The 13251-nt window shown below is 33.0% G+C and overlaps 1 protein-coding gene across 8 annotated transcripts in view; it reads right to left on the bottom strand.

Moving 5' to 3' along the window:
* Positions 1-13251, bottom strand: part of LOC126811913 (synaptotagmin-7) — a 113024-nt gene that overhangs the window by 16499 nt on the left and 83274 nt on the right. For all 8 annotated transcript variants that reach the window (XM_050537968.2, XM_050537962.2, XM_050537967.2 and 5 more), the window contains one exon: positions 11419-11686. In XM_050537968.2, the coding sequence (XP_050393925.1) occupies positions 11419-11686 (268 nt within the window). The remainder of the gene's footprint in view (positions 1-11418; positions 11687-13251) is intronic.

Consider the following 13251-nt stretch of genomic DNA (forward strand, 5'->3'; position numbering starts at 1 on the left):
CCACTTATAGCAAAGTAAAACATGCTTCATCGACAAAACACTATGCCATTTAAATTAAATCAAATTCTCTCAATCCAAATCCCAGAACAAGATTTTATTCAAAACACTTTGTGATTGGTGTATCCAAGAGCTAAAAAATATGTAACTAATAAAATCTTGTAAATGTCAAAATACAATAATATTTTTTCTGGAGGGCTCAACATTCTAGAATAAACAGCAAATATATACTGAACTTACTAAGAAAAATGCTATACTTTTGCCACATTGTGTCTTTAGTGTAAATCTAATTGAAATATGGTAGAATTGTGTGATGAACGTTCTGGGTTTTTTATCCCACCATTAATCACCAATTTATAACCTATTCAAATTTATCTTAGCTTGTTCGGGACTATTTCTGTATGTGATAAGGGAGCATAATTATAAGGTACTTGTTGTCATGAAGTTTATTGATTTATATAACAATATGAAGAATACATCTATAGAAAGGTTTTTAATTAAGATGTGACAACATATAAAAGATGTGGAACTTGTACAGTCTTGTACTAGAGTGGTACCATCTGTAGGAAACATGTTCTAGTACCATCATTACACTTCATTACCAACAATGAAAGTCTTTTTGAGTACATTTTCATATTTCTGTGGACATTTCCAAATGTCACATGAAAAAATCCTTCATGTGTAATCAATAATGTCTTTATCAAGACTTCAAAAGTCTATTTGCCACATATTTGGCTCGATCCCATCCCTTCCTTATAAAATATTATCTCATGCCTATGGTGTCCCTTGCCACTGCCGTCAGAATATTGGCAGAGTGTTTTATAATTTACTGATTTGGATAAGCATGTCTGTCCAGGGAATTCCCTTCTTCCGCATTTGACTGTCTTACAGAGCAAGTAAAGCAAGCTTGTGCAGGAAGTCCGCCAAGATAGTGAAAAACAAATAAGTTTCCACTTTGAGTCTGTTCCAATGTTGATTTAGTAGGACGTTAAACCCCATTTCATTTCATTTCATTTCCAATGTTGATTTACAATTTTTATGACTTCCTTTAATTTTAATGACTATTTTTTTTTTCTAAGCAATATTTATCAATATTTATTCACAGAAACTGGATTGGATAACAGGCAGAAGCCTACAGACCCTCTCTCCATAATAGTAAAAACATAAATATATATTGAAAAGATGTTTAAAAAAAAAAACAAAAAAAAAACCAACAAAAAACCCCCATCAAACTAGAGAATGACTAAATTATAAGATGACTATATACACGACATGTACAAACTACAAACCACAATCAAAAGATTTATATTTCATACATTTTCATAAAGAATTTTCAAAATCTTTTGGAAATGTCGAGGAAGTTATGTACTACAGAAAAAAAATCTTCAGAATTGTTTCTGTCTTCAGTTCCGAATAATAAATTTTGAGAATTTTGATAAAGATTTTGAAGTTTTGATATTGTCGCAGATCATGCATCTGAATGTAATGGACAAATTAAAAGAAAATGTTCAGAGTCTTCAAAGGTGTGACCACAATCGCATGTAAGGCTGTCAGAAATATGTCTGAGAAAACAATGTCCCTTTAAATCACTGCAAGAGAGTCAAAGACGAGAATGGTAAATTTGATTTTTGATGCTGCCGAGTGGTATGTTGAAGGTATAATTTGATCAAGGTAGCAGAGTTTAGATTCAAAAGAGGATAAAGTAGGTAGGTTTCTAGTAGAAAGATCGAGTAGATTACATTCTCTAATTGTAGATGGTATAAAAGACTATATCTCCTTGATGGAAGAGTGTTTAAATTGAAGCTATTCTAATATCCTTTTTGGCATTTGTTAATCGAATTTACCAAATTTTAAAACAAACACAGCCAAATTTTTTACTCGAGTTACTTGCATGTTCTGTGTTTTGTTATGCACGAGTTATTAATTCCTAAGAATTTGTATTTGTATTGTTTCAGTGTGTTAGAAGTCTGTTAGTCTGTGTCTATAAAAAAGAATCTACAAGAACCACCAAGATATTTAAATGATAATACAGATTACTAATACATAATATTTTTTATTCTATCATATACTGACTCTGTTAAAAAAAAGTTTCCCTGGCGACCAACCAGTGCATTTCAACAAAACATTGCAAGAAAAGAAAAGAGTCAACCATATCATTGTATCTTGGAAAACTTAACAATGCCAGTAGTAGCTGGGGACTAGTAGGTGACATATTATTGATTTTCAATGAACTTGGACAAAACTAATGGAATATACATTTCTCTACATAAATGGCTATCTTCTGTCACTACTAGTAGAATTACATGAATTTAGTGGCACTATAGACCTTTATAAATCTTCATTTTCACTCAGCTACCGGTAAAACCTAAAACACTTAATGTCGTCAAATTGACCACTAGTATTAGAATAAATAATGCGATACAATATTATAAGAGTTCATCAAATTCTTTCTATTTACTCCAGAAAAATTGTTTGCAAATCCATCAGTGACACTAAATACCAATCAAAAAATCTTTAACTATTCATTGTAATTCTTTAAGATACGATGATAAACTCAATACTTAATCAGAAACAGGTTGGTTTATCTGGCCTAATTCTTTACCTATTAATTAGTGACTTAGCTAGATTTAAAAGGAAATAAAAAATATATCATTTGATAATCTTATTGATTTCAATTATCTAAGTTTTTTTTTTATAAAAGTTGACAAATCTTCATTTTTTCCAGTTCTGAACGAAGACTTTTTAAGGTCTACAGTGAGGCTAAGCCAAAGTGTCCGCTGATATATATATACACAACATCACCTCCAAAGCCCTTTATGTCTTCTAGAGATTTGATTACACTTCTAAATTTAACAATTTCAAGAGTAGACTCAGGTACAGGTCACAACTTGTTTGTCAATTTATAGATATAAAACCGTACGACTTTCAGGGAATGTAGTTCGGCGACATGTTTTCTCTACGTATCAGAAATGAATACAGATTCTTGGAATGGATCTTCAACACTTTATTTCAGGAGCAAATAACAGCAACAATTAAACAACTTATAATTTCCTATAAATCAGACCTCCAAACTAGTATATAGGTTCCCTAAGCTGGTCTCTCCGACTAATAAATCATCTTATTAGTTGTTGTTCTTAGTGTTTAACGTCCGCTTCCACTGAAGGTGATATCACAGACAAGTCTTATTTGTCATTTTTATTATCTTAGCGCACACGCAGGGGAAACCGGAGTACCCGGATTAAACCCATGAGGTTAACAAGGCACCCCTATCTCCAAGCCACACACGCTCACACTAAGGATTGAAATCACAACCGCAAGCCACAGGTGACCGACCAGCTAGAGTTCGAAGCGCGGCATTCTAGACCACTAGTCCATCCCAACATTTGTCTTTATATATAAAATAGTTACTATTATAGGTGTTGACATAAACATATAATTATTGAAGGATTAAGTCTTAAGGCATTTAAAACAATAGTTAGAAGAAACTTAACAAATCAACCACTTTAGTTGCCAGTCTATAATAATTTAAATTGACTTGACAGATAACCAAGAATTAATGAATATTACTATATATATATATAGATCCGAAATTAAAAACAGAATTAAAAAATAATAAAATAACATATGACCTAGACATTGGTCATAGATAGATGTACCTAACCTTTAACATAAATGCAGAATTTTGCATATTATTAACAAGTTACATTGAATGGTTTTACAAACTTTTAAGTTCATCAAAAAATAGGACAAATCAATTTAATACTATTTTAAAGCTCATCTTCAAACATGAACAGATTAGTTCAAAAAGTTTTTGAACATTAAAAACTAGGACAAATCAATTAAATGCTATTTTAAAGCTCATCAAAAACATACAATATGAAAAGCAAATAGAAAATTTGGATCAATATAAAAATACTTCAATATTACAATTATAACATCAAAATATTTAAAAACATTTTCGATTCAACTGGTATTTTTTAAAGTTCAAATCGAGTTGTAAAATAAATTAAACATTACTAATACTAGAAGAGTGTAACTGCCATTTCTTATAATAGATTTAAGATGCTTCATGTACCATAAGATTTTTCCATTTCAAAGGGCTGAATAATTAATGCATACAGAACTTTTATCTTTAAAGGAGCTAAACCTGCTTTTTTTTAGGTATATATAATAAAATATTGAATTAGATTAATCTGCTGTGTTATTTCCATGGGGCAACCTCAATAGGATTAAATTTATGTTTTGAAAGATGAATTTATTTTATAGCTTACTATGACCATAGCAATAGCACCATACACGTGGGAGGGATTAATTGTCAGATTTGACACTTCAAGGAAGGGTTGATGAAAACTGCTGCTTGCTGGTTTATCCTATCCATGCTTGCTTTCCTATCAGTTCTTGCATAAGATTTACTGTTTAGCATATCTTTGCTTTAGTGTGTTACGTTTAATTTGCAATGAGACGTCTTCAACATGATGAACGTCTACATGCTATTGGCATGCTTCAAATGGGTTCTACACAGCGACAAAGAGCCAACATGCTTAATGTGTCACAGTCTGTGATCAGCAGACTGTGGAACCGGTACCAACAAACACACAATGTTGATGATAGACCTTGTTCAGGTTGTCCTAGAGCCACTACACAAGCCCAGGATCGATACATTCGTACACAGGTCCTGCGAAATTGAGGACAAACGTCCAATCAGCTTTCTGTAAACATGTACCAAGTTACAGGAATTCAAGTTACACCCCAAATGATGAGAAATAGGCTACAGACAGCCCATTTGCATGCGCGACGACCGCGTGTTGTGCCTCCATTAACTCGCCAGCAAATGGCAAACAGGCGTCAATGGTGTAGGCAGCATGGAAATTGGGGTATCGTCGATGGGTGCTACTAATGTTCTCAGATGAATCCAGATTTACTCTGGATTTCACCGATAGGCGTACTCGCATTTGGAGCATCATGCTAACGTTAACGTCAGACAGCATGACAGATTCGGGCAAGGGTCTGGTATGGTGTGGGGAGGAATCACCATGACTGGCAGAACAGACATGTGTTCAAGGAAGGGTCACTGGTGTGAACTACCGTGACCACATCCTGGCACCAATAGTTCTGCTCTATGCTCAACGTGCAGGTCGACGTTTAATCTTTCAAGATGATAATGCCCGTGCCCACCGCGCTCGTGTCGTGAATTACTACCAATTGTCCATATTGTGCCATGGCCAGCCATGAGTCCTGTTTCCTGTAGAGCATGTCTGGGACATGATCGGGAGACGTGTTCGTCGACGTCAACGTCAACCGACAACACTGCAAGAATTTGCCGTGGCACTGCAAGAGGAGTGGGTCAGATTGCCCCAAATCGTGATTGGATGGTTGATTAGGAGCATGCCACGACGAATTGCTGAATGTCTGAGGATTGGTGGAGCAATTACTCATTATTAAGACAAAAATCAAAAACGTCCATTTTCACTTTTGACAGTGTATCTCTTTGCGAGTGAAATGGGGCCGTCACATAAGCCGCCCATATGAACTGTTTATGTTCATGTGTAGGCAATTGGCCTGTTATTAACATACACTGGTTACCTCTAATAAAAACAGCAGTGCATTTCTGCAGTTTTGTATTGTTTCTGAATATCCCCTACTTTTTTTGAAGAGTACAATGTATATAAACAAGACAACAGTGAGGCTGATGTCCCTCTGGGGGGTTGGATGGCCAATTGGTTAGCGCATGCACACTGTATCATAATGTCATCTGGCATGGTTTCGATTCCCCTGTCCAGCAACATGGGTTTTCTCTGAGTCCTCTGGTTTCCTTCCACTGCTAAAGACCCCTACGCACAAGCAAGTTATGGTAATAAAATTGAACCATATGTTAGTCCAAAAATGACCTAGTTTGTGTTGAGTGGACGTTAAACCACATCTCTGTCTCTCTTTTTAATGTCCCCCCGCTGAAATCCCAAAATAAATAGATGAAATGTTCTACCTCAATTAGAAGGAGAGTTATTGTGTTCCAAAGTCTTGACCAATCAATTTGTTTGTCGTTCTGCTTACCCTGAACAGAAAATGCTTATTATCGAACTTAGTCAAGGTATTGATGTAATGAAACTATACATCAAGTTTCATTACTCTCACTTAATTAGAACAGAAGTTATCGTCTTCCAAAGCATCAGCCAATCAAATGGCTTATCTCAGCTTATCTAAGCAGAAAATGCTCATCTTCACACTCCATCATGGTATTCACCCAATGAATACCTACATCATGTTTGAACATTCTATCTGAATTAGAAGGAGAGTTATTGTGTCCCAAAAAATGTGACGGACGGACAGACAATAGTCCCCTGCTTTCTTCGAAAGGTGGGTGACAATTAATAAACACTGGACCCTAACAGCATAATTTTAGGAAACATTTTAAAAGACCTAACATATTTGAAAATATATTTAGCCTGTAGGTCACACTAATCAAACCAGTGATATGTCATTATTTCCAAATAAATAACATATTACAGGGTTACAGTAAAAACAGTCTATATCTTCTAGGCATTGACACAGAGACAAAAACAAATGATTAGAACTGAATCTAAAGTTCAATTTCCTATATACATCATGTGCCATTACATTTATTTAGTACAAAAAAAGCCAACTTTACAAACAAGTATTGGAAATCATAATTGGTTCTCTACATTAAGGTGTCTAAGATATAAAATCTATGACTAATTTACTTAGGTCATTTTGGCACTAACTAGTTGAAGGGGTCACCCACAGGAGTCACAAACTATATTGCAATGAAGAAAAAAGGGAGGAAAAAGTTTAACAACCACTCAAACCAGATCGTTTTGGGACTAACATACCAGTTATATGGTATATTATTATTTGAATAATTCACTTTATAGAAGCAGGAGGAAACCAGAGTACCCATAAAAAGCACATCCGGTCAGGCAGAAAAAAACTTAATGAAAAAGAAAACAAACAGACGCAATAAGAAAGAAAAAACATGTTTCAGGTGAATTGCATCGTTAAGTACAGATGGAACATCTGGCAATATTTCTTTATCATCCAGTACTAATTTAATGATCTTTTCTTCCCCTATATTAATAGACATTGTACTACTATGAACCGTTAATGATTGGTAGTACTAACTTCTCAAACAAAACAAAAAACACAAACAATCCAAAATTTCAAAAGTAAATGGTCAAGTTCATCACATCAAAATGAAAACAGAATTTGTTGTCCATTTGAAAAACAGGCTTTGTAATATGCATGGAAAAGAATTAGATCTCATCTTTAACAAGAAATATAAAACAATGGATATGCATGGTCAAATTTATTTATCCCTTTAGAAACCTGATCTGAAGGTCATTTCTTTGAATGCTATTTGATCTTAATTTCAAAGCAACAGTACTGTATTCAATCCATCCTGATAAAATAATTTCACCCAAACATGATTTGGAATCCCCCTCATAAGAAATATTTTTGTCCTCGTTTAATCTGTCATGGAATATTTATTTTTAGGAAATCTTTTTTTCAGTTTTTAATAATTTGATCAGCCATTTTGACAAACCTACAAAATTATAATACTATTGCTGTAAATTTGATAACCCTCAAAGATTTGTGAACTGTCATGCATAGTGCCTGTGGCTTGATTAATGTGTATTTAGCCAGGATTCTCTTGTAAAATATTCATTATTTCCAAAAGACCAAATGTCCCTCAAGATTATGTTAATAGGTGTTAACAAGGATAATGGGCAGGATTTAGTAAATTATTCAGAGCATCTCATCCAGTGCTGCTATAAATTCTAGAGCATATAATTACCCCCATTGACACCTTCTATACAACTGCTGAGATTAATACTGTGATATATTATTATGCAACAAACATTATATAGCAGTTCAAGTGCCATATTAATCTTAAATATTTATCTACTAAATAAGGTGTGAAAAATAACCATTTGTAAAAAAGGAAATGAAAATGTTTAACTTTTCAACACCAGATTGCTTGGTTTTTGAGAAGCAGGAATTAGAACATGGGGTTTGGGTCAGAGATATATTGTCCGTTTCACCAAGCTTTTTGTAAAATTTTCACCTAACAATTGCAATGGACCAGAGCCATAAGTCACCCTGCGAGAACATTGATCAAATTTTCTCTCATGAGAGAAAATCTCACCGGCTGTATCCTCAGTAAACTAATGGTGATTCTGGAAAGTGCTGTTTTGATAAGGGTAATAGTCAGACAGTGTCTTAGTCTAAGCCCTCATCCATGTGATTGCTGCAGTATTCAATTAGTTGGAGCAAAGTGAGCAACTTGGGATAAGTCAGCAACTAAATGGTTATCTCCATGCAGTCCCTTTCATCTTTGTCTGGAGTTGGACCATCCATATGTAGGAAGGATCACATGTGCTATGTAAGGTCATTTCATGGAATAACAAAATAGATACCAGTTATTTGTTTTAGCTTCACTGCTGTATTTAATGCATGGAGTGGGGCAATAAATGATAGGTTTTACAGTATCAATTAATTATTACAATTTCCTACACATACCATAGTCATTTTTAGTACCAGTACATAAAGGGAGAGAGAGACAGAGAAATGGGGTTTAATGTCCACTCGACACAAACTAGGTCATTTCGGGACTAACACATGGTTCAATTTTATTTCAATAATTCGCTTGCGCTTAGGGCTCTTTAGCAGTGGGAGGAAACTGGAGGACCCGGAGAAAACCCACGAGGTTGGACAGGCGACCCTACTCCTTGTAATGTACAACAGTACATAAAGGAAAGATCTTTTAAATAGAAAATTAAATAAATTAAGGACCATCAAATAATGTCAGTTTTAAACAATCTTCAGTGAAAACTTTAAACAGGTCTGATAATGCTTAAAGATGAGAACAATATAACAGTTGACACACACTTGATCCTACATCCAGTTTTTATTACTGGCTTGTAATACTTTCTTTAAGACAGAAGACTATAATCGCATTTCCTGATTCCTGGAAATTTTCCAATAATATATTTCTTGCTCCTATTTTGTATGACACTGACATTTAATTTCAATGTCATAATTTGCCTGTATTTTTCTTTGGTTTTAAGTTATAATTTGTGAAACTAATATGTTTGAAATAACTTATTAATAATATGAAAAATTTATTGTAGTTGTTGTAAACTTCTATGAACTCAGCATCAATAACTAAAAAGAAAAAAAACCTCTTACCTGAAAACACTCCTGATCCAAGCCATGACTACCAATAGACTGTATCAGTAACTAATGAACGCAATCTAACAGTTTTATACTAGCCAACCACAACAACTTGCCAACTGTGGCGAAAAACATCAACATTTTGTTCCAATATAATAGCCTTTATTGATCGCAGAATTAATACCTTAGACCCTTGTGGTCCAGAGGATCCAATCTATTGCGCGATCTGCATTAGTTAGACCTCAAACATGGCATGTACCGCTGATGTGACGTTAAGAGTATGTAGAATTAGACTATATTATGATTGTATCACTGCAGTTTGCTTCATTGGAATTCTCAACAGGCCTTTGTGTTTACTTTGATTGACAAATCTCTACAGTTCCAGTTGATGGTGATGCGAGTTTCTGTGTCAACTCAATTTCACACCATTATTTGCAACACTCACTAAAATTGATATAACCTCATGATATTTGAAGTTTTATGTTAGATGAATCTGGCTTGAAGATCATAAAACATTCTCATTTATTAAAAATAGATAATCATATACTTCCAGCACCCCCCAAGTAAAAACCTGTGTTGAATTTAAAAACTCGAAAAAACATTTGTTGTTAGAACAATATTTTGTGAACCTTGTAACCTGGTAACCTGTATTTTAACATATAAATTTCGGTAAAAACTGGAGACAAATAATGTTATGATCAAACACTGGTGTATATTTCTTCTATAAACTAACAGTTTAAATTAAATATCATCCTCTTGACATCTACCTCAACCATCAAACAATAAAAACATCCAATTATTTTTCCAATTGACTTATTCGTTATGATCTGTTTAATATAAATAGACTCTCATGTAATCGATCTGATTCTAGTTTGAATAAAACTATAAATTATCTAGTGATTCTATTTAAAACAATCTAATGATTAATCAGTTATAATTGCATATTAAGCATGTGTTATGCATGTTTTTATAACGCACATCCAAATTTAAATATACATTAAAAAATTTATCATCAGAAATCTTATTATAATATTATTTTAGTTTGAACAAGTATTTACGTGCTATGATAATCTAAATTGAGTTATACTTTCATATTAACATTAATTACATTACCCTTCATAGATCTTTGTAATCATAGTTTTAAATACAACCTACATTGTGTGAATTTATGATTGAAATTAATGTATGCTTACAGATGTAACAAGCATGACAGTACTATATTGACCAGGAACAAACATACCGTGGTTAATGTCAACACCGCCATCTTAGAATTGTGACGTCATATCAAAAATTTAAGTCAAATGTTATGGAATACCTGGTAAGCATGCCAAGTTTTGTGTCAATCTTACTTGAATTGGCAGAGCCTTTTAGCTCTTTTTCAAAAAATGTTGTCTTCAAGAAGAACAAGACGAGTCACGTTTTGGGGTCAGTTCCTGGTCCAAACATATCTGAATACAAAGGTACAAAACATTTTGAACTATGTAAACTCCTAAAATATGAAGTGATATCAAATTTCAAGAAAGGGTCAGCATACCATGCCTTGTATATTATACAAGTTAATACTTGTACCTAAAATATGCGATGGTTTGCTAAATAAATACATGAAAATTTATCAGCTATGTGAACCGATGTGATGATTGTAGTCTGAAGCAGGTCAAATTAATATTGCATAGATTTCACATCCCCAACAGTACCAATAGGAATGTCTGATGCATATTGGACTCAAGAATCCAAGGTTATAATTCCTATGTAATTCTTCATGTTGATCTATCTTCGTATACTATCTTCTAATTTTATAACATAATATTATATTGATAAAGTCTTCCAGAACAGATTTAAGATACTAAAATAAACAGTAAGTCATGGTATAAACAATTAATGGTGTCTGATATTCATACAGATTATTATCAATAAACAATTAAAACATTTGGCAGTGATGAAGATGAGCTTAAAAATAAATACAGATTAAATATGTCTGACCTTATCATTTACAGACTTAAAATAAAAGCCTGAAAAATATAAATCTTTTATCACAAGAAACCGCTCACTGATAGAATTTATCTCTTTTTTATCTTTTTGTGAGACGGAAATTTAAAATTCTTATGTGACAAGTCCTAAACAATGAATTGGAATATGCAAAGCATGAGTCTGTAAAACGGTTAAATTGAAAAAGAAAGTACAGAGTAAGACTGTCGGTAATAGAATCATGGAAAGGAAATCTACTCGACTTACTTGATTGTATTTCTGGTAATGGCCGGTGATCCTGGCGTCTGCTGGAATGATTGTGAACCTTCTGATTTAAATCTTGTTGTATCCCCAGATTCCTCATCTAAAGAATTCCCAGTTTTAATTTTCCTCGCCAAAGCCTCTTCATCACTATCTTCGCCTTTTTTCTTTTTACCAAAGCACCATGAGCAGACAACACTACCCATAACTAGCCCCATGACCGCTCCTAAAGAACACACGATCACCAGGATGATTTGAGTTGTATCTTCCATGGCTGAAATTCAAATAATAGATATAAAAAGTTCAACATATATAAAACAAACGTGTACATTTTACTCCCAAAAATTTGATCTGTAGTTGCATGTATCGGCTCTGCACATTACATAGTGTGTACCTTCATTTATTCATAAAAGCTTAGATATTATAGATTTAAATAAGTAAAGGACCCACTAAATACATATATTATATTCAATCCATCTTGAATGTTAAAGGTGATGTTGTTTTTCCAATGTTGTGCAACAAGAAAAACATTGATAACTTTTTAAAAACATTCTTTCTGAGCATTCTACAATAATGGTGTAGAACTGCTTTTAGTAAATGTCAAACTTGTCCGCAAGTGAAATTCATTTTATTTGAATGAATTTAAAACCAAGAATAGCACACCTACAAAAAAGTTGCTTTTTCCTTTATTATTTGTTCATCTAAAGTTATAAAAACACAGGCTGTTCTATTTAGCGCTGATTTCAATGGAAGATTCATGGTCAATAAAATAACTATAGAAGGAATGTTTCAGTTTTCTGTATAATCAATATCACTATTTCATGTTTTTCTACTTGAGTGTAAATATAACAAGATTAAATAATACAAGAGTTTCTATTTTTTTTTGGTAGCATTCTTCTAGTGAACCAACAGTTAAAGGTGCTTTAAATAAATCCATAAAAATACTTATTGTATTTACACCCATAATGTATATGTAATAAATGTTAATAGAATTTGATATTTTATTCAAAAAAGACACAGCTGTACACATACAACATTTAGACTGATAATCGTAGTTCGAAATAGTTTTATTTTATATATTTTTCTGATTTAGCAATTATCAAATCTCAATATGGTTGGAATTTAAATGATCATCAGTTTAAATGAGGAGGACTGTCAGGAATTTTTGCATTAATGGTAGTCGTGCTGTTATTATTTACTGATGCTTCGGCAATGCATAGATGTACCAGCCATTGATACAATTATTGCTAACGCTAGTTGCTAGATGCTCGTTGTTTAATAAAAATTCAAAATTCAGTAGTCACTTCAAAATCTTGCCAGACAAATATTCTAATGTGTCTTAAATTTTCGAAATCTAAACCTAATTCTAAAAATCTATGTTATTAGACAGGCTTATGACTATTTCCTTCATTCTTCGTATTGTTTGTATTCGCTCAGAATTTGTTTTTCTTATCATATACATTTGATTCTCAATAACTTTTTGACACATTTGTTGATGTTCAGTTAACAACCAAAACCTTTTTGAAGTTAGAAGGCCTGAGCATACAAACAACAGAAAGAATGAAGGAAATAGTCATAAGCTTATAATAACAGATTTTTAGATTTAGATTTCGAAAATTTAAGACACATCAGAATATCTGTCTGGAAAGATTTTGAAGTGACTACTGAATTTTGAATTTTTATTAAACAACAAACATCAGTTGCCTTAGAGAAACTGGTCAAATCACCGATATGACTTTTTATATTGATATTTCTGATTAACTAAAAGTTTCGGGATAGAACTAAACAATCAGATTTTCAGTACACATTATAGGTGATGAATAAACCTGTACATGAACA

Source organism: Patella vulgata, chromosome 2 (genome assembly GCF_932274485.2).
Source record: "Patella vulgata chromosome 2, xgPatVulg1.2, whole genome shotgun sequence".
In the NCBI taxonomy this organism is placed as follows: domain Eukaryota; kingdom Metazoa; phylum Mollusca; class Gastropoda; family Patellidae; genus Patella; species Patella vulgata.